This window comes from Neopelma chrysocephalum, unplaced genomic scaffold, assembly GCF_003984885.1.
Source record: "Neopelma chrysocephalum unplaced genomic scaffold, ASM398488v2 Primary Assembly neopelma1_69, whole genome shotgun sequence".
NCBI lineage: Eukaryota > Metazoa > Chordata > Aves > Passeriformes > Pipridae > Neopelma > Neopelma chrysocephalum.
Genome location: NW_020897729.1, coordinates 2,941,545 through 2,969,026, shown reverse-complemented (window position 1 = coordinate 2,969,026; position 27,482 = coordinate 2,941,545). Strand labels below are relative to the sequence as shown.

Below are 27,482 nucleotides of genomic sequence, written 5' to 3'. Positions count from 1 at the left end.
TAAACACCATGTTTTCCCACGCTGTCTCAGCAGCTGCTTTATTGGCCAAAGCTGAGCTCCTTGAGGAACACTGACGTGAAAGGCCCAAATACAGAAAAAGAAAGCAGCCTGTTTCAGTGTGCCTTGACCTGTCCCAAAACCTTGGTATGCTGAAGGATGGTCTCATGGGGCCCTTATTTCTGCATTTCTGTCCTTTGTCATGAGCAAGTCAGTATTTTTTAGGGTATTTTTTCTATTTCACTGATCAGCAGTAGCTATCAGAGTATGAGAAATTATTTCCGATGCCAGTACAGTCCTTGGACAATTACATGGTGATAAACTATCTGAAAATGTGATCTTTGCCATTATGCCGGGGAAGCACTTGGTGAGGGTCAGCAATTTCTCTGACAGCTTCTCTGTCACAATCATCACGAAAACAGTGTTTGGCTTCATTTTCCTCCGCCTGTAAGAGCAGCTCGGGTGACCACTGCGCTTTCCTCTCTCAGATAATGCTCCACGCAGGCAGTCTCCTGTTTCTCCCAGGAATTCCGGGACAGGGAATCTGAACAACGGGCTCGCGGATCCCGGGAACTCCCCTCAGGGAGGGGTGGAGCCAATGGATGGTGCGCGGAGACGTCACGCTCGCTGATTGGTCGGCTGTCCCGTCAGTCATCCGCAGGATGGGCGGGGCCGCGGGCAGCGGCGTTGCCCGGTAACGGCCGCCCCGGGCAATGGCGGCGGCGGGGCCGCCCCGCGGTGAGGGGGAAGCGGGGGCGGCCGGGCTGAGAGATCCTGTGGGGACGGGGGGCTGCTGGGTGGGAGGAGGTGTGAGCAGAGGGGCCCTGCTGGGCCTGGGTGCGAGGAAAAAGGTGTTGGGGGGGAGCCCTGTGGGGAGGGTGTGTGCGGAGCGGGGGGGAGGGGACGTAAGTGGGTGTGGGTCTCCTCAGAAACCCCCTTTCTCTTCCAGCAGAGCCGTACAGGGTGGTATCGGGTGCTGGAACAACCAGCAATGTGGTGGTTCAAGGTACTGCGTGTAAGAGCGAGAGGCTTTCTGTCCCTGAATAAATGCGCCGTGCCTGTTTGTTTCCCTGTTGCAATTCCCCAGTAACACTCGTTTCTGTTGCAGGTTTGTGCCTGGCAATATAAAGTCGTGGGAACTGCCGGCAAAGCTGCTTAGGACTGTGTTGAAAATGCTGGGAGAGAAAAAGCAATTAATGGTGAAAAGAGATCTTTACACTGACCCCACGTTTCCGGCCAGTGATACCTCTATATTTTTTGATTATTGTACCCCGCTTGCCCAGTTCAGAGGCGAGATATCTTGGTTGAGACCTAAGGTGAGTTTTAAGGTATAAAGGGCTGTGATTTTAGCTGAACTGGGCTTTCAGGTAGTAAATACAAGTTAGCATTGAACGACTGCTTCTGGGTATTTTTATTGTTTAGAAATATAGAAGGGATAAAACCAATGTCTGTTAGTGTTAATAATACATGAGTTATAGTTTATAAGCCTGGGTGCTTGTTTGTAGGTTTAAATCCTATTGTAGAGATTTTAAATTTCAGGCACTGGTAGAAGTTCAGATATTTTATTATAAGCATGTTTTGTTATGCAAATAATGTGCATACCAAGTTAGAATACAGCATTATGTCGTTCCCAATTTTTTTAATATGTTGCATAACTGCCTTGAAAACAAATAATTGGATTTTAGAATTTTTCAGAAGCATATTGCTTTTTCTTGGTTGTTGATTTCTTTGATAACAAGAAAGAAAACTTTTTTAAGTTTATAACTTGTCATATGACTTGTATTGCTTTTAAACTTTGAGCTGGGTTGCAGAGCAAGCCATATGAGAGCTAATAGCTTTAGAATGCTCTTTGGCAGTGCACTCATTTAAAGTGAAGTATTCATGATACTGCCTTTGTGTCGAGGGGAAAAAAAGGCTACAATAACGTAACAGAAGAAAAAAGTATGTTTTCTTCAGTTGTATTTTCTCCCCTTCATCTGGGGGTGGCTGTAGAACTATGATAGAGCTGTTGGTTGTCAGGTGTAATTGGCAAAGAAATAACTTTACAGAGCCCAGTGTGTAGCTTCCTGCTTTTGTACTTCACACCTTGGTTGCTACTGGGGACTGATCAGTTAATTTCTGCTTCTTGCAGTGTTTATACATAAGAGGAACCATTTAAAAAACTCACTTTCAGATATGATTAAAAGTGTTCAGGACTTCACGTTTGAAAGTACCCCTCTTGCTGCCAACTAATATATTTTTATTTGCTCTAGGAAAGGTTTTTCCCTTGTACTTATTTGAAGATTTTTGTGACTTGGGGCGTGCAGTTCAACGTGGATGGCATCAGCTCTGTCATAGTTCATCATAACTCTAGGAAAGAGCTGATGAGTTATGTTGTCTTTCACTTATTGCTGCTTCTGCTAAGGTTGCACCTGATGGTGACATTTGTATACTAAAATTCATGTGGGAACTTGATTGGCATCACACAAAGTACCTGCAGTATAGCCAGAAGACATTTATTTGTTATTGCTTGCTTAGGCTGTGTCTGGAAAGGAAATCTTCTAAAAGTAAAAATTCCCTTATTTATGAGAAGTCTTTGGAGCCCTCCCAGTCCCTGAAACACACTTCCTTAGAATGTCATGCAGGATTTGGCTTTAACTCCTCTTCTTTTAATTTTAGGACATTTGTTCTTCTCCTCGATTATTTTCAAACAACGTGCAGGACGTGCAGGTGAAACAAGGAATTTTGGGAGACTGTTGGTTCCTGTGTGCCTGTGTGGCTTTGCAGAAGAGTAAATACCTACTGAACAAGGTATGGAGAAGTTTTCTTCACCTAGTTGACATTTGTGTATTGTTCTGGAGTCCCAAACTGCCATGTGAGTATTGGTTTTGTTATGCTCAGTGTTACTGGTTTTGTTGTCATATTTTTTTCTGTGTTTACTACAAATTGTTGATATTCAGTATCCTTTAAACTGGCTTTATTTACAAGAAAAAAATAAATTCATTGTTTGTCTTCATTTTGGCTTTTGGCCATTAGGTGATCCCTCCAGGTCAGCCCAGCTGGACAGATGAGTCCTACCAAGGCTGTTTCACCTGTCGGGTCTGGCAGTTTGGGCACTGGGTGGAAGTGACCATCGACGATCGCTTGCCTTGCCTGGGGGGTAAACTCTGCTTTTCCCAGTGTCAAACAGAGGATTTATTTTGGCTTCCACTCTTGGAAAAAGCTTACGCAAAGTATGTGAACACTGTTATTGAGGAAAATAAAAATACAATACTTGTGTGTCCCTCCTACTTACTTATTTTACCTGACTGCTTTGGGCATAGACCTGTGTGTTGTTCAGTTGGTGGGCCCATCCTGGCTTGTGCAGAAGTTGCTCTTTAACTGTAGATCTGTAAAGTGTGTTTTTAGTTGCATATGAGGTAAGACAGCCTTAGGGAGAGAATTCTGATGAAAAGTAAGAGCTTTTATCAGGATGTAAATTATGTTTGTTAAGTCGCTGTCCATTGGTCATCTAATTTATTAAAGGAAGATATTTTACTAGAGAAGATGAGAGCTCAATGAAAAGCAGAAAGCATGCAAATATTTTCATGGAAAGCAACAGCATTATGTAAGTTTATGCTAGTTGAGGCTCTGGTTGTGTGAGTTTCACTGCTCTTTTGCCTAATTTGATAGTTTATTATTTTAAGAAGAAGCAACCATAGTGTTAATGTGTTTGAAAATGCAGCTATTTTATGGTTTATGACACATCCATCGAAAAGCTGTCCAGATGGACAAAGCAATTTGGAGACAAAATGCACTGGTAAGATAGACATCTAATATCCAGAAGAACATGGATGGAAGATTGTGTGGTTGCCAGCAGAGGGCAGAGAAAGACTTCAAGCATCAAGTAATTTATTCAACTGTAGGTATATTGAGCAGAAGTTGTAAAGCAGCAATGTTATGTTAAAGCTTCCCTGTAGGTTTGAAATGTAATATTCTTTGTTTTCTGCTGAGATCTTATTGTTAAATCTTATAATTTTATTGTAGTCTTGACTTCTTTTGCTATTTTTTGCATTTGTTGCATCAGGTAAGGTAGTCTCTTGGCTTGCTTAGATTGTTGAAGGAATTGCTACTCTGCTTGTTTGTACAGAGTGAACAAAGAATAATTGAAGAAGAGGAAGAAATGTTCTTTATTTATACAGAATGATCATGAAAGGTGATGTAGAAATTACTAGTACTAGACTATAGCAGTTTTTACATAGGATGGAGGGAATTCTAATAAACTACCCATTAAACAGTGGAATATCTGATGGCTTACATATTCTTTAGATGTTGTGTTCTGTATAAATAAAATAGTATATACTTTCTCTTATCTGCTTTGGGATATGAGGTAGGGTGCAGTCATAGTTGTGATTTAGGGTGGGGTTTGAAATTATGTAAGAACTATGTTTCTTTAGTTCTACTATCTGTACAAACTTTTTCTTGTTTTTTTTTGTTTGTTTTTTTTTCCCAGAGTGCATGGATCTTATGAGCAATTGTGGGCAGGACAGGTGGCTGATGCTTTGGTTGATCTGACTGGAGGAATTGCTGAAAGATGGACCCTGAAAGACCCTGGAAAAAACATGGAGAAAGAGAAGACTGGCATGGTTTTGGAGAAAGCAGTGTTTAGAAGATTAATGAATCTGAAGGAACAGTGTGTAATAAGCTGCTCAGTCCTCAATTCCAGAGAAGGTAGTATTAAATGTCTCTATTTAACAGGCTTCAAAGCACAAAGCAGCCAGCAAATGCAAGTGCTGATTCTAGTACCATGCCAATTTCATGGTGCAGTTTTATATAAGTTTGGATAAATAAAGATTTAAGGATGTTACTGAGTTCAAGATGGAGGGTGGTTTTGAGGAGTGCTTTTTATATTAAATGCTAATATGATTAGTTCTAAAAACAAATGCACTCTCCACACACCCCCAAAAAACCTTCTCAAAACCAACCTTAAAAACCCCAAAGAATTTCAGCATAGTGAATGTGTAGGTATTTGAAATCAAGGAGTAATAAGCTTTAAAATTTTATTTTATTTCTATGTAGTCACAACTAAAATGAGCTGTTTAGGGGTTTTTTTTGTGCTGCTCTAATACAGATTTTAAAAAATTTTCCCTCTATCTTAAAATTGCCTTCTTTCACAGGATAGGTTAGTGTCATTTTAAAATATGGAACAGGTTCTTTTGTTTATTTTCAAATGCTTTTTTTCCTATTCAGGTGCAAGTGAACTAGGAGAATTTCATGCCTTTATTGTGATAGATACATTGAATCTCTTTGAAGTGTCAGGCAAGGAGATCTTCCTGCTACGAATTCGAAATCCTTGGGGGAGGCGGTGCTGGAAAGGGCCCTGGTGTGAGGGGTGAGTAGGTTTCTTTTCATTTGGAAAGTCCTTTGTGAAAGTTCTGAAGCACAAGAGCAAACAGCAAACACTGCTAATAGTCTGTAGTGGAGGAGAGAGACTGCAGTGTGTGTGCAGTCCTTTAGAAAGCTGGTAGTTCACACAGCTCATTGGTTCTGAGGGCTAATTTTGATTTCCTAGTCCTAGTAATCTGAATTTTTTTACTAACTTTTTTGTTTATCAAATCATATATTCTCATGGAGATAAGGTGTTGGTTTATTTTCTGTTTCTGATTTTTGTGATGCTTTTTTGTTGTTCTGCAGTTGATCTAAGTATCTCTGATCATGTTTATGACTTGTAGTCACTCAGCTTTACTTGACTCTTCTCATGTAATCTTGACTTAGTTGGAGAAAACCAGCAAAGGAGTATTTATGAAACAAAATTTAGCAGAATGAAGGATGCTTGTGTTTGTTGCTTGTGTGCTGTCATTTCTGTAGATTGGTATGAGTTGGAAGATTGATATGAAGCTGGAACTGAATCCATAGAAAGTAGAAATAAGGAAGAGATCTGTTAAAAAAGATGCAGAAATATGTGTAGCAGTTCATATAGCAAAGTAACAAGAATGAAAGGGCAGACCCCACTAGCTTATTTTGAAAAACATTAGCATGTTTTGACTCTAAAAAAGAACATGCAATTCTTGACCCAAGGAGCAAATGTTCAGCATTAAAATATGATAACAATATGATTATGTTAATAAACATTTTTATAGAAATAGGCTTTTTCCCCCTGAGTTAAAAAGATGATCTCATTGTATTAATCGAGACTTCTGTAGATTTTTTTTTTCTTTTTTTTTTGCCAGTGGTCTGTTTTAATTTCTTTGCCAAACAGTAAGTTGCCATGTAGTTGCAAGAGGATAGCGTTTTCTTGGGTAGCCTTAAACCCCTGTTTTATTCAAGTGCAGAACTGTTCTTTTTTGCTAGTGAAACAATGAAAAATACTGAAACTCCTAGCTTTTAATGACCCCTAAATAACGAGATGTTTAAATTCTTGGTTTATCATGACTTAGCCAGCAGATTGATGGGGATAACCAGCTGTTTTATACAAACGGCAGTTTTTGATGTACGGCATTAAAATTCTTTCAGAACAGTCACTGTGCAGCTTGTTTTACTTTTTTGCCACTGTTTTAACAATTGTTAAAAATCTTTATTTTGCTCTCACACATCGGGCTGTACCGACTGTTGTAAGTAAAGCACCTATTTCACCCAGAAGTCTGTTGCTGTATCCAGTCTGGTGTCATGTTGTTTCTAGGTTTTCTTTAATATGCTGTGACTCCATACTTACTGTGGTCCCTCTCACTGACCATCAATGTGTGTGCAGAAATATTCAATGCAAGTATTTGACAATAAAGTAAGGAAATCTCTTCTTACTGTCCTGTTCTATAAGATATTTGGTAGAACATTCTTGTGGAACTCTGTTGGGAAAAGGGTTAAATGCTAACTTTTTTCTTATGTGCAGTGGGCAAGGATGGAGCCAGTTAGATCCAGTAGTTGCTTCAGAACTGCTCTCACAGATCCAAGAGGGAGAATTCTGGGTTGATGAAGAGGAATTTTTCAGGGAATTTGATGAGATTACCGTGGGCTTTCCAGTCAATGAGGAAGGACGACTTCAGAGCCTCTATACAGGTGTGGTATTAGAAAACATCTTTCTCATGCAAATAACATTATGTCAATAGGAAGGACTGATTTGAATTGCAAATGAATCCAACGAGACCTTAATTTCTCAGTTTTTCCCTCTCCTTTAGACCTATAGGCCTTTTCTGTCTCTACTGGGAAGAACAGAAGGACAAGAAGAAATTTAAGCTTAGATGTTGCTCTGAAACCTCATTACTTGCTAGTTGGTGGAGAGATTAGTGTCCTCTGTCTAGAAGGCTGTTGTTCTGAACAGCCTTGTGATGTTTTGTTTTTAATGGTAGATACACTTGAGATTTCTAGAGTTTCTTGTCGTAAAAATCATGTCATCAGTCTGCCATTACCAGTTGTGACATTAATTCTCATGCCTCTCAAATCTTGGTCATGAATTTCTGCCTAGAGAAAGTGTGAGGGCTGTGACAGCATGTGTTCTTGGGCTGGGGAATCTCTGCCATATATCTGTTGTATAAAATTAAGTAACCTCCCATGTCTGAAATCTGCACTGTGTTTTTCTTATTTTGTTAGAGAAAGTGCTGTATCACTCGCAGAATCTTTTCGGATCCTGGGTGAGAGGCCAGTCTGCTGGTGGCTGCCGTAACAACAGCAGCTTCCCTACCAACCCCAAGTTCTGGCTGAGAGTCTGTGAAACGAGTGAGGTGTGCATTGCTCTGCTGCAGAAACACAGGAAATGCAGCACCGACTGGGCTGGAAGGATTCAAAATCCAACTCATTTAGCAGAGGAAAATCCATCTTTGACTGAAGGCATACAGGGGAAGAACTACCAGGCTGTGGGATTGCATGTCTGGAAGGTAATATGTGAGTGCCATTTTTCTTTTTGCAAATAGAAATTTTAAAGCATTACTGAAACACTTGAGCAAAATCATTCATTTCCTGTGGCACTGATACAATTCAATGGGTCACACCTTTTTACATCTCTGATTTATGGTGGAATGGTTCTGTTTATCTCACAGTTACTGCCTGTACAAACTATTAGTGGACTAGTACTTTCTTCTTATCACTGAGCACTTGAGATTGTTCCAAACTAGTGCATGACATTTCAGACTGATTATTTGAAGACCATTCCTAAATTTACTCCTCCTGGATATTAACTCTTCCTACTCCTCTTTGATGTTCAACTTATGTGCTGGTACTGCCCTCCTTGTTTCTTTTTGTAACTGTATTCATGTTTAAAAATGTTTTAAAAAATATTTGATAATTTTTAGTTTTATTAGAAACTACTTATTTTTCCTAAAACACCATGCATCATTATGCATCTGTTCTAGGTGGAGAAGAAACGATTTAACCTTCCAAAGACCCTCTCTGCTCCTCCAGTTGTAGGTACCGTCTGCCATTCCTACGATAGAGAAGTCCATGTGTGCTGTGACCTTTCGCCTGGCTTTTATCTTGTTGTTCCCAGCACTTTTCTGAAAGATGCAGTAGGGAATTTCTTGCTTCGTGTATTTTCAACGGGAAGGATCTCTCTCAGGTAGGTTTAAAACAAAACAGAACGTTTCTTGTAGTTGTTGACATAAATACGTGAAGTGTAGTACTAAGTGTGAATGTTTGAAATACTTTGAAGGATTGTGTAGAGTGTCAGATAACAGCATTTATTTGTCTTTGAATTCATGTAAGTAGTGCTCTAGTTCCTTATATTTGTCATGAAGCTGCTACTACCTCTTGTTGAAATGCTAGTCAGAGGTAGCCAGATGAGTAACATCTTGACCCTAAACTGCAGCTTAGTGCTGTATGCAGAGGCAAAATGTACTTTTGGCAACGTGTTTAAAAGCTGTTCAGATTTTTTTATACCGTGGTACTACACAGGTTTTATACATTTTAGTTTCTTTTCTCTCTTACATTTGATAGTGAGCTAAAGCCACCACCCACAGATGCTGCCCTCTGTGAAGAACTCCCAGCTGGTGAATGGGAGACAGTGCAGCTGCATGGATGCTGGAAAAATGGGCAAAGTGCTGGAGGTAGCAGGAACTTCCCCTCCTTCCATACCAATCCCTGCTTTCCCCTCTCCATTCCTGCAGGACCAGGAAAAAGCAGTGTGAAAGTTACCCTCCGTCAGCACTGCCAGGATAGCAAGTGTCGTCCAATAGGTTTCCATATTTTCCAGGTAAGGCTTCTGGTCAGTTGGATTGCTCATTTGCCAAGGGTGAAGGTAAACCTATCATTTAGTCCAGGGCTGCTTGCATTTCGCAAGGGACTTGCTGCTTCTAGGAGAAACACAGGCTGATCCTGGGATGTAATGCCCTTGAAAGATATGGAATAACTATGTAGTTACATAGCATAGTAACCAGATAATTGGTTCCACTGAATCCTTACAATGTTCTAAATTAGTTTTAGAAATTGTGAACTCTTTTGAGGATTTGCAAAGAATTCTCAGTGTCCTGGTGATCGAGGACCAGACATTTTGGTAATTTATCATGAAAGCTTACTTTCTTCATGTTTAATAATCACTTACTTGTCCATAGGCAAGTGATGTTGGATCAAAAGGACTGTGATATCTTGAAACAAAACAAGATATGATTTGGTATGGACAGATACAGGTTCTACACTGGCATGTGCCAGTGATCAGTTGCATAAATGTAACATGAGAAGCCGCTGGTTAGGTAACTATTTTGCAGAGAAAGCCAGTTTTATTTCTAGAAAACATGCTTCAAAAAAGGTGTTGCTTAAGTGAAAAGTCTGGAGTTGAGCGTCAGAAGTGATCACAAAGCTTCAAATATACAATATGCGAAGAAAGATTAGCATTTTTTTATGCTTTTAGGAGACTGAGGTGAAGTCTAATATGAATTTTTAGTACAGGAAAGGCCACTAGAATGAGAAAGGACACAGTATGTTCACCAAATTCATGAGGTGAAAAATAAGTGCATTAGGATACTTATGCAGGGAAGAGTGAGGTTAGACAACAGAGAAAGCTTTAGAGCTGTGTGAGTAGTGGGTTGCATAAATTGTCTATAAACATGCTTGGAATGATTCATCTGTATTTAATACTGCCATCTGGGTTTTCTGGAAGCCTTCCCATCCTTCTTCTCTCTAGCTCTGTACAGCAAAGTGAGTATCTGGAGTGGAATAGAGATAGGCCATACCATGCTGTGGTGTCCTAGGAATGAAACATTGTGAAATCTAAAATAGATGAAAAAGTAGGCATGTATTCTTTTTTGCAGGTGCCTAACAGCAGCTGGAAACCACAAACTACTTCTTTTCTACACCTGGAGCCACTGGTGAGCTGTGTTCCTCATTGCTATTCGCAGGAAGTGAGCCGACTCTGCAGGCTCCCTGCAGGACGCTATGTCATTATACCTTCTACATACTTGCCCAATACCGAAGGCAATTTTACAGTGGTCATAGCAACCAAAATAGACAGGTAAAGTTATGTTGTCTTCTATTTGCATTTCTAGTCTTTTTCATTCATGTATTACAGGATGTTTGAATCATAGAATCAACCAGTTTGGAAAAGACCTCTGAGATCCTCAAGTCTAACCCTTGATCCAACACTGTCATGGTTACCAGACCATGGCACTCAGTGCCACATCCAGTCTCATCTTAAAATCCTCCAGGGATGGTGAATCCACCACCTCCCTGGGCAGCTCATTCCAGTGTGTGATTACTCTCTGTAAAAAAGTCCTTCCAAATATTCAACCTAAACCTCCCCTGGCACAGTTTAAGACTGTGCCCTCTTGTCCTACTGCTGGTTGCCTGGGAGAAGAGACCAACGCCCATCTGGCTACAACCTCCTGTCAGGTAGTTGTAGAGAGTGATGAGGTCTCCCCTGAGCCTCCTCTTCTCCAGGCTGGAAACAATAACTGTAGTAATGTGTTCTCACTTGATGCAATTTTTTTTTAAAAGTCTTGGTTTTGCTGTTGTGTGTTTACATGCTCTGCTTATCACTTTGGTTATGTTGGAAGAATGACTAAAAAAATTTAAGTATTTGTTAAATCTTCTTGCATCACTTGCTGAATAAATGGTGTCTAGTGCTGGAGAAGATGGCACTAAAGCAACTTATTACCAGCTATATGTGGATGTTAGGAGTTATGCTGAAATTTAACTGAGCTTTTTAATAATCAGGGTTATTTTTGAGAAAATGCGATGAGTAGCCAACTTTACTCCGAGTAGTTCTTCCTGATGTGAATAACAACAGGTCTGCATCTGAGTTTGTAGCTTCCATAAGATTGTGGTAAGATTCTATAGAATTGCATTAAGATTCCATAAGGGAAAGGATGTGGAACAAAGCCTGATATAACAGTCTTCTCTTTTGGAAGTGGGATAAATAATTGGTATTTACAAGATTCCTCAATGCTTTGTGCAAAAATAAGTGTGGTTTGGGTTTTCAACAGGAAGCGCATTCAGAGCCAGGAGACACTTGGACAAGTATTGCAAGAGGTAAGTGACACATTTTGATGGATATGTTTTGATATATTCATTCTTGGTGTCACCGTAGATCTGCTTGTTTTAATTTTATATCGTATCCTTCCTCCATCTGATTGGCTTTGATATTGATTTGGTATCCTACGTATTGTGATTTTGAAATTTAATGGCATTGTAGTGTTGTAAAGGCTTAAGAAAGCACAGCAAAAAGAGAAGATCAAACAGGCAATTCAAATATTAGCTTTCATCACTCTAGAGTTTAGTTTTTTTATTTGTTTCCTTACAGCCAGCCCATATAGCATCCTAACATTGTAATCCTTCCTGGTGTGCAAGCTGTGCTGATCAAGTTCATGCCAGCTATTTCATACTTGGGCTTTGTGTTTTGCTTGATTAGATAGACATGTAATATTGAAAGGTTATTTGTGAATGCTGAGTAACTAATACTTGCAATATGCGGAGAGGAGAACTTTGAATGTATTTTAACAATTGTTTAAAGATACCTGATTTGAATGGTGGATCAAAGCATGCCTTTGATAATACTCTGCTTATTAGTTGGAATAAGACCATCTAGATACTTGGGTCTTTCCTTTTGAGGTTTAAACAAAACAAAAATTGTAGGAAAAACTCTTCACCCACAGTTAGAACTGGCTTACTCATTTTCTTAGTCTGGGTCATGTTGACCAGTTGTTACATTTTGTCCTTAAAACCGCAAAACCAGTATGGATTTTGTGTGCTTCCCAAAAATGATCACAGACCTGTGTGTACTTTCCACATGGTTCTTTTTATTTTAGTATTTAGGAGCTGAAGTATGTAATGACAGTCCTTTTTTTCTGTTGTTTTGGAAATAAAACATTGCAAGGCCATTATATCAGAAGGAATCTATGGCAAGATATGTTTCTTGTATTCCTTGAAAACAGAATCAAGGGAACAAACAGTTTAGATTCTTAAGGACTTGAAAGCTCCAAGAATCTGGAAATTGCAGTTATAGTTTTAATATCAGTGGTAGAAATTAATGTCTGAATCTAATCTTGAACAACATGGGCTTTTCTAAAGACTGGACTTTGGAAATCATTCCATGCTTTTGGGGGTTTAACTCCTCAGTGAGGCAGACTGCCTAGATCCCTCAGGAGTGAGGCTAGTGATTTCTAAGGGATACATAACAACAGCAGAGCTGGATGTCAGTGTATTTTTCTAGAATTTTGACTGTGTTTTCTCATTAGTGAAGTGATGGGATTTATGATTAAGATTTTTTTAAACAATGTTTCACAGGAAAAGCTTGCATTTTGTCCTTAATTTCCAAGTATTTCTTGTTTCTGCTTCACTTTAGATCCTTATGAATTCCTTCTTGCCAAAAAAAGGCTCATGAAATAGCTTTTTTTTCTGTATTGCTCGTTTTCTTATAGATTTCCTTTACAACTGTGATGAAAAGGTAACGTGGAATTCTCACACTGTCGTTTCAAGGAACATCAGAAAGCCAAGGGATGCCTCACCTCTTGCTGTTCTTGGTTTTAAATGAAATAACAGGAAGATGCCTGTAGCCCAACTGTTTGTCACTGGTACCAACTGTCAGGACTACGATGACTTCTTAGTAAAAATACCTCCTTTAATCATGTACTCTCTGAATATTTGTTCTTCCCCTGTTTTTAGAACGAGAATTGTACAGCAAATTATAACGTACCTCAGTTCTTCAGAAATGCAGGTGAAGAATATGTGCATGTTTTAACCCAAGCTACAGTTTTGGAAGAAACATATGTGCAATGCCAGGTTGGATGGAGCCCTGAGCAACCTGGTCTGGTGGAAGGTTTGAACAAGATGATGTTTAAAGTCCCTTCCAACTACAACCATTCTATGATTACAATGTAGAATTTTGTGGAAAAAAGTTATCAGCCTGGCGGAATAAATTCAGGTGACTGAAGGGGTAAACATGGAGAAAAAACTGGAGTCTTTTTTTCAGGTAGGACATACCTCAAGAACCATCAAAATACACTGGAGTAAAGAAAGTCCAGGCTTGTATCTGACACTGCCAGTCCTGCTGCTGAGCACTTTACCTCAGGCCCTTTATGGAACCATGCAAATGGTGTGTTGAAAGGAGAGATTTTTTGGTGAGTTTTTCTTTAATGAGCACCAGAAAAGAAGAAGATAGGACTTGAAAACTTTTGAACTATCTTGTCAGACTGCTTTTGTAAATCTCTAAGAATGTGTTTTATGCAGGATCTGCCCTCACTGTAAGAAATATCAAGTTTAAGAGATTTTTCTTAATTTATGATTGAAAGTATTTCTTATTCAAGCAGGATTTTTTAAATGTTATATTTTCCTCAATAAAAATAAAGTAAAATGGCTTTTATTAAAATGTCAGTGATGTTGAGTTTGCATTTGTTCTGCGGTAGGAAGCTTTGCAATGTGTTAGAAACCTGGAGTTTTCACCAAATGGAAGGGAATATGTTTAGAAATATTGAAAATTGGAAATATTTGAGAGGAGAATCAAGTCTTCCATTAGTTTTATGTCTGAGAAATATGTAATATTCTACTTCTGCTTTTAACTATATCCTGCCATAGTTTATGCTGGCTCCTGTTGAACTTTGAAAACTGAAAGCTTTCAGGATGCTTGCAGCTGAATTTTAAATGCTCAAAACCTTCCACATCTATTTATGTAGAGAAAGAAGAGAAGAAAACACCCTGAGTAATAAATCAGTACCATGCTTGCTTTAACAAATGTTGACATTTTCATTTATTTTCTTAATTTCTTGAAAGGCTGGTCTTTTTCACATAGGAAATTATTGGATCATACAATAGTATTTATAAACAGAAGAAGGAATGTTTCATGAAAGCACAGGGCCTTGAGTTGTGATAACATAGGAATTGGATACTGAGGAAGTAAAAACAGGTGTAAGGATTTCTAAATGGACCGTGGTAATGAGAGGCCCCATTCTGGAGTCATCTGTGCCTGTGTGAAGTTTATGCTACACTATATAATGCTTATGGGAGTGTGAAAGGAAAAGGAATCAATAACTAAGTGTGTGTCCTCTGTTACCTTCTGCAAGAAGATGTATGAAAAGACCTGTGAACTCAGAGGAGTAACAGCTTACTGGAAATTTTAGGAGTGTGATACCTGACAGAGCACATATGCAGGAAACTGCTTGATACAGTTCACTTCTCTAAAATCCTACATCTAAGTCATTGTTACTGTGAGTGTGAAAATACATTTTTTTCTGAAATGTATTATTGTGTACTTGTATATGCCTAAGACACAATTATATGAGCTTTGGCGAGTACACTTATTTAAAAAAGTTCAGTACTTGAAGTCAGACCTCCTGAACAAAAACACTTGATTAATTTGCTGTACTGAGCTACCTATATTTGAATGCAGTTGAGATAGTGGTGTGTATTTTTAAAGCATCTGCAATTATTGACAGGTTGAAGTGCCTCTGCATTGTAGTATGTTGCAGACTAGCGTGGAATAGCACAGAGTTTATATGGATGAGGCTGCAGTATTGCACCCAAAACATACTCCGAACTGATTTCCTTTACTCCCTCAGGCAGCTGGAATGTAAATGCCCGAAGGAGGTTGGTAAAGAAGATGAACAGTTCAATCCGTGCCATCTGTTCCCCCAAACACACACGGTGCCCTGCAGACAGAAAACATAAAGAGTTAGTTGTATAAAGTTCTGTAAAAGGACTTCACACAAAATTCTACTTAGTTCCATAAATTCTATTTCCTCTGTAAGGGCAGAAGATGCTTTTGGAGGTGGGAGAAACATTTAACTGAGAAACTGTGTGTCAAGTGTTTCATTTGGTGTTTTAATTGGTTTTGTTTGGTTTTTTTTTTTTTACCTCTGGAGCATGTATAAGATTCTTCCTTTTCATTTTTGCTACTTGTTGTGTGAGAACCATAAATTGCTTCTCCATTAAGCAAGATTTTAAAAAGTTTCATATGCTTGAGAGTCTTATCTTTGGTTGTTGAGGAGGGAGGACTGGAGCATTGCAAGATGCAGTTCTGAAGCCAAGGAGAGGGATGTAATCAGGCTTTCTTCAACAGAAATTCAGAAGGGTATATAGGGTCCTTGTAGCCCACAATCGCTAACGCTGTCAGGAACAGATCTGTGAGCTAAGGGAGTGAAATGTACAGTGGCATGTGTGGTGATGTACAGACTCAGTGACTCATTTTGGCACGTTGTTTTCACAGTATATGTCAGGATATCTATCTATTCCAGACTAAAAAAACCCAAAAAACAGATATTCAGGATATATAAAAAATTATATAAACAGAAAACAACCAAGGCAAGTTAAAAAAGAAATCTTCCTATGCCTGGTTTGAAATGGTAGTCCAAATTAGGTGTCTTGATTGATGTGAACCACAGGTATTCGGTGAGTTCAGGAGGTAAGATGCTATGTACCTGTTTTACAAAGATGAATTTAGGATTTATGGGCAATTTAGACACCTGATGCTAGACTATAACTGTAGGATTTGGGAGAGTGAGGTTTGGTTTCCTGCTTTATCACACATTTTCTCTGTATATTTTGAAAAATCGTATGCTTTTATCACTGGGCTTTCTGTTTGTAAGGTGAAAATAAATCAATTTTCTGATTTGAGGGTGTTACCTTGATTTAACACATCAGGAACTAAGAAGCTCAGATACCCTTATAGTAGGAGTTGTACATATGCCAAGGAGAGTATTGTGTCTCCTGGCCACACTCATCCTCTGTTTGAATGTATCAAAATTACAAAATGCAAGACAACATTTGTAGCTCTTACAGAGCAGAAAACCTGACTTTAATCTTTGTGCCAAATACATTTTTATAAAGGCATGTTTTTAAAATTTTAGAACTTAGAAATAGTGTTTCTAATCTTGCTCTACAAGACACAGAAAACAGAAATATTCAAGGTCAGAGTGTTACCTGCTGAGAAAGGTAAGAATGCCTCTTTGTTCACAAAGTTGCCATCCAAATCAAGGAAATGATCTGGGTTGAACTTCCAGGGGGTTGCCCAGTGCTCGGAGTCATACACCACAGAGTGCAGATTTGGCAATACAAGTGTGCCCTGTAAGAAGCAGCAGAGTTTGTATTTTTCATGTATGATTGATTATTTTTTTTTATTTTCTTTCTCTCTAATAGATAGTCTGCCATCCCATGCCTGCAGCCCCATGTTTGGATTCAACTTGGCCTTTTTACAAGTGCACATCCCCTTGTACTTTCTGTTTGTCATAACCTGTTGTGTGTTTGTTATCTTCTGTCAGTGCTACTCCAAGCTGGAGCTTGGATTGTTTTATGTGCTTGCCAGGGTAATCATAACACCTTCCTGTTTGGTTTTTGCACTCTTCACACTTCATGTCTGTGACATGTTGCCACATTCTCTGCGCAGTTAGGAACTGTAGAAGCTCATGTCATATAAATACTGAATATTAATACCTCAAAGCTTTAAGAAACATGGACAACATGGACAGAAACATGAAACTCTGTACCTTTTTTATGTGAAAGCCCAGCAGAGTTGTGCTCCTCACGCATTGTCGGGGGACCCCGACAGAGGTAACGTTGCTGTACCGCAAAGCCTCGTGAATCACCGCGTTGGTGTACGGCAGCTTCTTACGGTCCTCGTAGCTGATGGGATGGGAGGGTTCCACAACATCGTCTATCTCTCTCTGAACCTTTTCTGCAGAGAGAGAAATGAAAATACTTAAACTTTTTTTCCCCCCTTTTTTTATCCTGCAGATTTTTGTATGAGGATGTCCAGGACCGGGGAAATAAAAGAAATTATGTTGCTATGAAATACATTGGCAGGTGGTTTGACTGGTGTATTGGTTTCAGTTCATCAAGGAAGTGCATATCCCTAAAGCACAGGATGACACATCCTACTTGGTGATGAGCGTAATACAGTTCTATGTTTCAAAAAAAAGATTAAAGTTTGAAATTACAGATGTAATTTCTGTTTTTAAATACACATCAGACCAGGTATCTTTTAAAAGCTTTTCCACTCTGAAGGTTAGGAGGAGGCTAGATTGCATGTGAAATGTCTTTAACTTGTTATTCTGTCTTGCCAACCCCTCTTTTCATGAGATAAAACAGTGGCTACCACCAATTTTTGGTAATGTTGCTGGTGAACTGGAGGGAAAAGCACCTGTTTGTTTCCTTTATTAACTTTCCATCTTCCAGATCTCAGTTGTTGATGTACCACCATTCATATTCCTATTTAAGTGTTATTTTGATGTATTGGAAGTGATTGAGCTAACACTTACACTAATAATGTTCATTATGATGTTGACTGCAGTTCTCTCTGATAATGATTTTGCTCACCTTGTATTTCTGGATGTTGTACCATATAGAGCAATGCCCAGAGAAGGGTGGTGCTTGTTGTTTCTGTCCCTCCCAGCAAAAGATCAACCACAGTCTGAACCATATTGTCTTTATTGAACGTAGAAGTAGGGTCATCTTTGGTCTGTAGGGTATATTCACAAGAAGAGTATGAAGTGGATGATTTCATACATTTCATCAGTCATGTAGAAATTGTCATTGTTTTATGAAAACAGTGAGCTGCCCACCAGAACAGACATCTTCAGTGCTACACAAATAAAGTGTGCATGTAAAAGTTCCTTGGCAGTTACTGGAACCAAGTGTTCGTAGTAGGCATTGAGGCCAAGGAGGGTGATAAACAGATACTTACTTTTGTTATTTGAGCTAGGTAGAAGTCAATGAGATGCTGTGGATCACCTGCCTTCTCTCTCTCACAGGCCTGGACCTCCTTCATGACTAAACTGTGCATGAAGTCATTGTATGCAAACACTTTCTGATGAGGCCCTGGGAGACGGTGCATAAGGCATGGGAAAGCATCATACAGCTGTGGTTGTAGACAGAAAGAAAGGAATGTGAGCTCTTTTAAACTGAATTCTGATTTCCTGATAACTCTGTGAAGTCACTGCCTCATATGGGAACGTGATTATATTTTGCTTTTTGGATGAATACCTAAAAATGCAACAGAGGTTCTGAAAATTGGTGAATAGGAGTAATTGAGGGCTGAATCTGCCAGACAGATTTTCTCAACCCTGATTTTATTTTACAGTATTTTTTTAAAGATAGCTCTTTATGGAGAAGCTGATAATGTTAAGGAAAGTCAGTGTGCCAAAATCTGCACGACATAAGCAATAGATAGGCTTCTAAGAACCTAAAAATATTATTCTTGATGTGATGAGATTGTAGCCTGTATTTTATAGGAAGCTCATAATAACTCAGGTCTTGGTGGTAATATGAATTATATGAGAAGCAAGATATATTCTCAAAAAAACAGGACTTTGAAGCCTTAGTTCTTATTAACTGCAATTCTGTATTTGCAATACTAAACAAAAATTAAATTTTAGAAGTTGCTTTCATTTTAAGAATTAGGAATCTTACATACCCACTATTCTGCAAATGATTACTTATTGGAAATCTGTGAAAACCAGTGATGTCCTAAAATTTAAATTCTAGATCATGTGATTTACAGATGTGAAGGATTATAAGGCAGTAGTAACATATACAAGGTATGTATTCATTTATTACTTCACGATGGCTCATGGAACAGTGGTGTGGAGACGTTTGGGAACAATTGTCACATTGTTTTGACTTGTCAAGTGCAAATGCAGTTAAAGGAATAAGAACAAGAAAATCAAATTCTTACCCTGCCCCAGATAGTAGCTTGAAAGAAGATCACAAAATAAATAGCTTTGATAAGTTTCCTGAAAGATTCATCCTCACTGGAGAAGCGATGACCGAAAACAACAGCACAAATGATATTTGCAATGGCATGGACGATGGAAGTGTGGGGGTCAAAAGGTTTGCCTGTGAATACAGGAGGTACTGTGAGTACTTCTGAATAGAATACAGAAAAAGAAATGAGGAAGACTTTTTTTTTAATGGTAAAAATAATAGGGGATCAAACTACTTTTACATAAATTTCACACAAGTGAACCCTGGTTTAATACATATTAACTGTGTGAATTGTAAATGCAGGGAATCTTAATTTTCAAGCTGCTCTTTACTCTTGTAAAATACAGTGATTATCAGTTTTGAGAAGACAAACATTAGGTCTCTTTTCCCTTCTTTGACTTGGGGTCTGGGTTATGTGGAAACACAAGCAATTAATTAGAACATATGCCTTCAAATCTGGAGGCAGATATTTAAGTTTGGCAATTGAAAAACAAAACAAATATTCCCTCTCCTCCAAAAAACAGAAAAAAAAAACTTTATGGTTTTATTTTCTTAGTCGTGTTGAAATGACTTATCTCCTTTTGGTTTTTGAGTAACAGCTTGACAATTCAACCATATATATATATATTTTCCCACAGACTGAAAAGGCAAAGCTCATGTAATGGGATGGAAAATGGCTCCCATTAAAAAGTATTAAATCCAGAAATCATAAACTTAAGTACATATTTCATTGGCAGGGACAACCTTTGAATTATACTCCTATGGAAAATACATCCCTGACTTCAGGCTTTTGGTCATTCTTGGAAAGACTAAATACATTTATTGAGTTTGAAATTGAGGAAGAATTGCATGGAAAGTAAGGATTTGGTCTGTACAGGGACTCGGAGTAGATGGTTTTTAATCTCCTACATTTGAAAGATGTGTGAATATGTTGCTCTTGGAAGAGAGATGGGTCTGGTCCAAGGAGAGTTGGAGAGAGACCTCAGGCAACCTCTCTGTGTTTTCACATCAGTATGGAACACAATGTGGGTGAGGGATTTGGCTGTTCAGAATATTTATATTTAATTGCTTTATTTTGGCATCTTGCTAAAATTCTATTGGTTTCTATTTCATCCAAACCTAAAAAAAAAGTTTTATTGGACAACTGAATGATACATTCCTTGTGTTGGGGTTCTTTCTCTGCCAAATCCTAAAAGTTTGCTGTCCTAAAATGACTCGCAGCAGGTCACACAATGCGTATTTTATGGAGGAAAACATAGGATTTTTCTATATTCCTTGAATGTAAGAATTGCTACCAGCTGTCCCCAAGACTGTGTTGATAACAAATATTTATTTAACTAACCTTATTTTAAAAAACAATTTTATATTGCCCACTGTGCAGACAAAACATTTTTTGCAAAGAATGCAGTTAAGCCAGTAAAAGTCCTACTACTATAAAAAATATCTATATTATTTATAAAAATGTATCGTGAAACTTTTACCACCCCTAATATTTCAGAAAAAAGTTCTAAGTGTTGTTGTTCTAATGAATTTACCTTTTGTATTTGCAAAGGTGTCCACAAGGCGACAGGCCTCTGTTTGAATTTGATGCTCCAAATTGTTCTTTCCGAGTGCCAGGCTTCTTACAATTGTCATGACAAAGCGTCTCTGTTGCTTCCAGGTGTGACCACTTGTCAGGAAAATACCTGGAGAACACAGAAACATTCATTTCATTGCTGGGAAAGGAAATCCTTTCACTGCAGAAGGCAAAATCAGGTTTAGGTGAGGTTATATTTCACCAGCAAGATACCACAGTTTTAGATTCTGAGTTTTAGTCTGTAACTGAGGATTTTATGACTCCCAGCTGCTCACAAATGTGACCCTGAGTGGTAGTGGGTTTTGGTAAGGACAGAACAACTTTCTCTACGTGAACAGTCCTCTGGTTTAGAAGTGATACAATTGAAGGGCAACTTCTCCAGGCTAATATTCCTTTGGATCTGTTGGGAAGGAAAAAAGTCAGTGGCATGCTTTATAAGAGAGGAAATTTTTGGGTTCTTTTCCCTTCCTTAACATGCTTAGCTCTGCATGGAACCTTTTTGCAATGAAAGCCCAGTTGTGCCCTTGTACAGCAGTAACTGACGTGTGAGTGTATGCACAGGAAAGCATCTTTCTTCTTTACACCTTGTTCCTATTTCAGTCTGGTTTAACACCTTGTACCTTTCTCGCCCATCATATCCCTGTAGAATGGAGTGAGAGGTCTTCCAGAAACTTCCTCTGAGTGGGTGACAAGGCCATCTTTTACTGCTTTGTATCCATTCAGTACAACCATAGGTGTCTGTCCCATCCACAGTGTGTAGATGTTTCCGTAGATATTGGTTAACTGAAGAGTTAATAACAGGAAATTAGGAACTGTAAACCAGGGAAAGCATACACTCAAATACTGATTTATTCAAAAGTTTTCTGTAGTTGTTACTAAACCCATTTGCCTATACTGAATTGAATTGCAGGCTTTGGAAATATTTATCCTTCTGTTACTAATTTGCTTTGGGAACAGAAGATAATTGTTCTTTGTGGAATAGATATTAAGGACATCCCTCAGAAGAACACCTCTGAAAACTTCACAGAAAGAGAAACTGCAGGTATACTCTGTTAGCTCTGAGTCAAAGAACAAATGAAAACAGGCAAAATCCCAGAGCTTTTCTGTTTATTTCATTAATGAAGCAAAGTTATGATAGGTTTCCTGCCTCTAATTTCCAATGAAAACAAAAAAAAATTTTTTTGCATTCTTTTCTGAGCTTCCACATGATTTTTCTTATTTTTCTCTATTCTCTTTCTGCAGATTATGATTGTATTTTTTCTTGAAATATTTTGAAGCAAGTTCCTTACTTTTTTAAAGAAGTTTTAAATGGTTTATAAAGCAGCCATGCTGTGAACATAACAGCAATCAGATTTTCCTGCTTTGTTTTAGTAATCTGTTTACTGCAGACAAGTCTTTTTGCTCTACAAATAAGAAAAAAAAGAGTCCATTTAGAGTATATGTTTGGTCTTCTAGAGGAGACGGGACCACTTGTGGCCTGGAGATGTTCCAGTGACATTGGTGTCATGCGAAGGAAGGTCTACTAGAGGTGACTTACAGGGCTGGATATCAACACAGAAACAAAATGAAACTATCAATGAAATAGCATTCTATGACAGTGCTTGTGATAATGTAACCAAAAGAGTGAGAAAATAACAAGGAGTAAAGCTATTGTGGTGTTTATTATTCAGAAATATTTTTAATAATGCAGGGTTCTTGGAGTCTGTGAAATTGGCTAATAATCAAGCTTGAGGTTTAAAAAAAAATAGCAATTTAGACTGTTCCTATGCAAAGCACAATGTAAGTTAAAATAGATTCAGACTGATTTTCAACCATAGAGATAAATAAATACCTTAGTGAGGGTTTCTCGACGAAGTTTGAAGTCCAACAGCCACAAATTTCCAATGATGGGGAGAGGAACTGGTCCTGGAGGAAGCTGGGTACGCACCCATTGCAGCTTTAGGAACTGCCAAATCAGGAGACATACTACTAGAGTCATAAAAATCTCAGAAATCCCCAACATCTTGTCAAAATTGTAACTTCTCCCTGGGTTTTGCCTTTTTTTTGGTCTTTTTTTTAGAGTATGACTTCCTCTGAAAATTTGGATTTGTGTAGATGAGTTTATTCTACTGACTCCAAACTGTCTCTAAGAATATATGCCTGCTGTGCCCATCTCTCTCAGACAATCTACAGTTTTCCCAAGCTGAAGTCCTTAGGAAACCAAAATATGTGATCCTTGGTGGTTAGTCAAGCCCCACCCACTCTTTTTTTAAGATCCGTAATTGAGATCTGTCTCTTTTTTCACTTAGAATTTTGTTTCCTTCTTAGTCTTGATACTGGGTCTAAGTGCCAATTATTGAACAGTTATCCAAGGTTATAAAGTGTCTTGCATAATGGTAACACCTCAGGCAGTTTCCTGTAGTTAAATGTTAAAATGCATTACTTCTTGCTGTTCTGAAATACTATAATTATTATGTAGTTTCTTTATAGAAGAAGAAGAAACATCTGCACAATACCTGTGTGTTAGAATATGGTCTCTGAGGTGAAAAAGAACTGAATTCATGCAGCATCAAGCTAAATTAATGTCTTTAATTACAAAAAAAAGGCAATTTAATAATTAGGTGAGTATTTACTTTCTTCTTTTACTGTATTCAAGGTTAAGTTATGTGGAACGCTAGTGAGAGGTTATCTTTTTCTCCAGCAGATTTTTCACTGCTTTCTAATTTTTCTTTTATTTTATTTTTTTGTGCTAAGTTTTAGACTCTTCTTGTGCAAATTTTGGAAGTGAAACAATGCACAGGTTCTACTTGATCTGTGGAAAAGAGCAAATGAACTTAAGAAAGGGGCAATTTTTGCTGATTTGTGGACCTCATAAGTTTCAGGAGAGGTTTGTACTAATGTGTAGCAAACGTGAACTTAAGAGACTTACTTTTCATACTTGCTGATATATTAGATTTTGACTTTTGACACTTGGTTCAAGAACTCAGCTAATGCTGAGTTATATCTTCAAGTCTGTATAGGAGATTAAGGGAATCCATACAATTGCACAAGTTGTCTGTTTGCAGATTTTATCATAATTTCCCTGAGCAGGCTTGCTGAATTTTCCAGTCTGAAGTTTTCAGCTCAAAAAGTTTCAGCAAGGTCAAGGTTATTGATTGCACTTAGTGTACATTATGATAATGAAATACAAAGGTTTAACACTGTCCATGGGCTTCTTAAGAACTGCATTAAACTTCAAGAAACTGTGTTACAGGTGTGGATACTAATTTCAGTTAGTTTTCTGATGAGTTCATTTTTTTTTGTGTTTGTGGGGTTAGTTAAAGAAAATGTGCTAAATGCAATCTTGCATCATTCAGTCTTGAAAAATATGTAGATGAGAATTTGTCTTTTTTTTTTTTTCTCTAGTGGATTGTAATAATTTCAGCTGCATATGGGAAACACGGGCAGTTTCAGGAGGCTGCAGAGCAGCAGCGACATTGCAGCATTTTCTCGCCTTACTTTTCTGAGCAACCACCACTTGACTGCTCTGTGCAGTTTCATGCAGCTCTTCTGCTTCAGTGGGCTGCATGTGCAGATGCTTTTCCTGAAAGTGTGGAAGTGGAGCAGCAATCAGAGGGCAAGGACCATGCCTGTGTACCTTTTTTATCCATTTGTTTAGGTTTTGGGGCAGAGAAATGGAAACAGAAAAGTTTAATAAACATCATTTTCAGCAGCATGGTTCTATGAATCTCATACTTGCAGAGTTAAAAAGACAAAAAAACGAGAGAAGCAATTCGAAATTCAATAAATTTTATGGTTTTATCAGTCAATTCAGACATGTTGATATGCTTACCAAAAATCACTGTGTTACTGAGTTATGCTATTGAGCAGTCATTTATCCACCCAGTTTTTCAGATTTTGATGCTATTTGAGACTTTAAAGTGAGTTACCTGATGAAATTATCTAACTTGACTTGCCTCTTATGTGCATCAGAATTTCAATTCTTCATATGTTTTTTTTGAACTCGTTTTGTCCAGCTGTTCCCATCTGCTTAATAAAAAGCAAGCACTATTCTATTTCTTGCTTGAGCATAGAATAATTTGTTAAGTTTGTAAGCTTTGCAACCCCTGAAAGCTGTTGATGCACCCATGCTATCAATGAGGGTATGATTTACACACTTAAGACTACCAGAATTAAAATGACTTAAGCCTTGAGGTTGCCTATTAATAAGGGTGATTATGATGCAACTTAAAAAAAAGAAAACAAAAAGAAAAAACTCCTGCTGAGTAAGGCTTGGCCCACCAAGAGGGTTAACCTGAGCCTTACCCTTTGGACACTGCAGACAGTGTGTTTTCCTGCTGCTTGGTGAGACCTGTGGGTGTGCCGAAAGTAGGATGAGGTGAAGTTATTTCACAAAAGCTTGTGTGGAAGCTTACAAGGAAGGGAAAAGCAAGGAAGCTCTTTCGGTATTGTGTATTTTAATACTTTCAGTATACATGAGCAGCAGCTCTTCGCATAAATCTTGCTCGATCTCCTCTGACACAAATACTATTGCAAGAGCTCACCAGTTAAGATGACAGATATTAAGTTTGGTTGTTTTGGACAGATGAGGAAACCTACTTTTGTAATGAAGGTTTCAGGCCATAGGAGTGGGAAGCAAATGCAGCAGCTGAAGAGAACAGGGAAAGAACAGCATCTTCAGAAAGGTGTGAAGCAAATGATGAACGTGGTGTTCACAGGGTGGAAAGGGTTCCTGGCTCCCCTCTGCCCAGGGTGTGTGTCATGTGCTCTGCTGTAAAACCAGGGCTCGTTTTTTGTCTGTTGCAGAGACAGGCTCAGCATGTATTAGAAAACACTGCCTGGTTCCAAGCTGTGCATGTATTGCTTGGCATGCTAATGTGCTTGCTGCCTGGCCTGGTGTCAAGCTAAACAGAGCAGACATTGCTAAGCAGGTTTTGGCTTTTTTTTGTGGGTTTGTTATTTTGTTCTTGTTGTTTTGGTTTATTTTCCAGTGGAGATGCTAATTTGGATTTCTCAACTTAACTGTTCCTTCCTCTCCTGCACTCCCTGGTCTTTCAAGAGCTTCATCTCAGGAGCTGTTACTTGGTCACTGGCATCAGAATTTCTCTGAGGAAAGAGAGTTACACGAACACTGTATGTCCAGGCAAGCACTGAGAGAGGGAGAGCGTGGCTTGGAGCACAGAGCTGGAGTGAACATGGGACTGAGAAATGGGAGCAAATGAAGTTCCCATTCTGTGTTTCTGTTCAGTTTGGGAAAAGAGAACTTTGCTAATGTGCATTATAAATAACTTTGGTAGGTTTTTGCCTCCTGCTGTTGTCTGTGGTTTTGGGACCTGAAGACTGATGAGCTGTTTAGGTTGCGTAGACAAAGTATTGGAATGAAACTTGAGAACTTCAAATTCTGTTCCTAGATCTGTTCATAGCTTGTCTGTGACTCTCAGGAACTTGCTTTATCTCTCTGGGCCTAATCAGCCCTGACATTCACTTTTCAAAAGAGCTTGAAGACTGAATAAAAGCCAAGTTGTAGATGGCAGGTATGACTGTTTCTGTTGAGTTCTTTCCCTGTATTTTCTTCCCACTCCTACAGTCTAAAACTTCCATTAGAAAAGGAGGTTTTCTGGGCTGACCAAACACCTGCCATCTCTGCCTGTGAGCTCTTGGATAGTATTTGTCAGATAATAATGAGCAACTTGCATGGAGAGGTACTGCTCACATCTAATGAAGATACTGGAAAAAGGAAAACTGATTTTCCCCAAAACCAACCGCTTGCAAAAAGGTTCTCTGTAAACACCTGCCTCTACCTGCTTGATCTCACCATTACTTTATTTGAATTTTGGTCCTTAATTCACCATTTGTGCGCATTAACTGAGTTAATTTAAACACTATCACTCTGCATTACGATGAATTGTAAAAATTCACTTTCTCTTCCTGCTAGTAATACCTAATCATCCAAGACATCCCAAAGTAAAACCAGTTGGTATATGTAATCTTAGAGACATTTATCAACAAAGCATGATAATTAATTTATTCATTTCCAAGTATATTTCTGAGGATGCAGCAGGCTGGGACAGTGCGTCACTGACATGCAGTGAGAGCAGGATTACTAAAAGCAAGAGCCCTAGCTATTAGGAAGGAAAGTGACTGTTGTAAACTTTCCTAATTTTGTTTTTCCATTGTTTTTGTTGTTGCTCTCTGTTTCATTTGGGCTGTTGGTTTGGTTTGGTTTGGTTTGGTTTTGTAGTGCAGTGCTACTTAGATGAAAGCAATGCAGACCTTACACAGGTGCTGTGCCACTGTACATCCTGATGGTGTGGGAGCTACAAAGGTCTGGTGCCCTTTCAGTCTCACTGGTTTGTGAAGTGCTGTATAATCTTGGCAGTGCTCTGCAGTCAGCTGCAGAGGAACTGAAGAGAGACAAGAATTTCATAGGCTAAACCATAGTACAAGTTAGTTACCCTTCTCTCATGGAGTGTCAGGAAGAAGTAATGGCTATTGTGCAGGCAGTCTTAATTATGGCATTTCCTAATGTTTGAGTATTTGCAGCTTCAGCATTCTTTTTGACAGTTTTTCAGAGCGAGATCTAGTAGCCTTTTGGCTACTTCTTGCACTTGGAACGTCAGAAGTTGTGGATGTAACAGAAAATTCAAAGTAAGACTTGTTTGGATGACTTTCCCAGGGAGAGAGGTTTAGAGACAGCCTAGGACCAACTCCTCCTTGCTTGCAGGACAGTGTGACTGTTGCAAATATATACTGTCCTGACTGATTCCTGAGCACTGGAAGAAACTTCTGGAGTCCAACCCAGATTAATTCCTGTGCTAGGAAAGAATTTTTTTCTCCAGAGAAATATTCTTGCCCTTGTAAACAT

At 38.6% G+C, this 27,482-nt stretch overlaps 3 protein-coding genes across 12 annotated transcripts in view; 2 read left to right on the top strand and 1 right to left on the bottom strand.

Annotated features, from left to right (window-relative positions):
- The first annotated feature begins 666 nt into the window (after positions 1-666).
- CAPN10 (calpain 10) lies at positions 667-14,721 on the top strand. Of its 5 annotated transcripts, XM_027685369.1 has the most exons (14): positions 667-752; positions 1,106-1,313; positions 2,656-2,787; positions 3,013-3,209; positions 4,469-4,686; positions 5,206-5,347; positions 6,842-7,008; positions 7,540-7,823; positions 8,298-8,500; positions 8,878-9,133; positions 10,188-10,387; positions 11,358-11,403; positions 12,792-12,817; positions 13,343-13,455. In XM_027685369.1, exons 2-14 carry the CDS (start codon positions 1,170-1,172, stop codon positions 13,344-13,346), a joined length of 2,019 nt encoding a protein of 672 aa, XP_027541170.1. In that variant the 5' UTR covers positions 667-752; positions 1,106-1,169; the 3' UTR covers positions 13,347-13,455. The 5 variants fall into 5 exon arrangements, with proteins under 5 accessions (XP_027541170.1, XP_027541166.1, XP_027541169.1 ...); XM_027685365.1 differs by lacking the exon at positions 12,792-12,817 and having other exon boundaries at positions 13,343-14,721; XM_027685368.1 differs by having other exon boundaries at positions 12,792-13,457.
- On the bottom strand, positions 14,721-22,640 carry LOC113968650 (cytochrome P450 2J2-like). Its single transcript, XM_027685380.1, has 9 exons — positions 22,470-22,640; positions 21,259-21,421; positions 20,598-20,747; positions 19,034-19,194; positions 18,044-18,217; positions 17,677-17,818; positions 16,848-17,035; positions 16,285-16,426; positions 14,721-15,014 (listed from the first exon to the last, which is right to left on the bottom strand). Exons 1-9 carry the CDS (start codon positions 22,638-22,640, stop codon positions 14,836-14,838), a joined length of 1,470 nt encoding a protein of 489 aa, XP_027541181.1. The 3' UTR covers positions 14,721-14,835.
- LOC113968647 (cytochrome P450 2J6-like) overlaps positions 17,031-27,482 on the top strand; it is a 27,028-nt gene continuing 16,576 nt past the window's right edge. The window contains exons 1-3 of one of the 6 annotated variants that reach the window (XM_027685373.1): positions 17,031-17,250; positions 20,723-20,823; positions 23,097-23,238. Coding sequence is in view for 2 of the 6 variants with exons in the window: in XM_027685371.1 (XP_027541172.1) it covers positions 26,299-26,393 (95 nt within the window). In the remaining 4 variants the exon portion in view is untranslated. Of the gene's footprint in view, positions 17,251-20,722; positions 20,824-23,096; positions 23,239-24,101; positions 26,394-27,482 lie in introns of those variants that run through there. The other 5 variants (XM_027685376.1, XM_027685371.1, XM_027685370.1 and 2 more) reach the window with 5 other exon arrangements.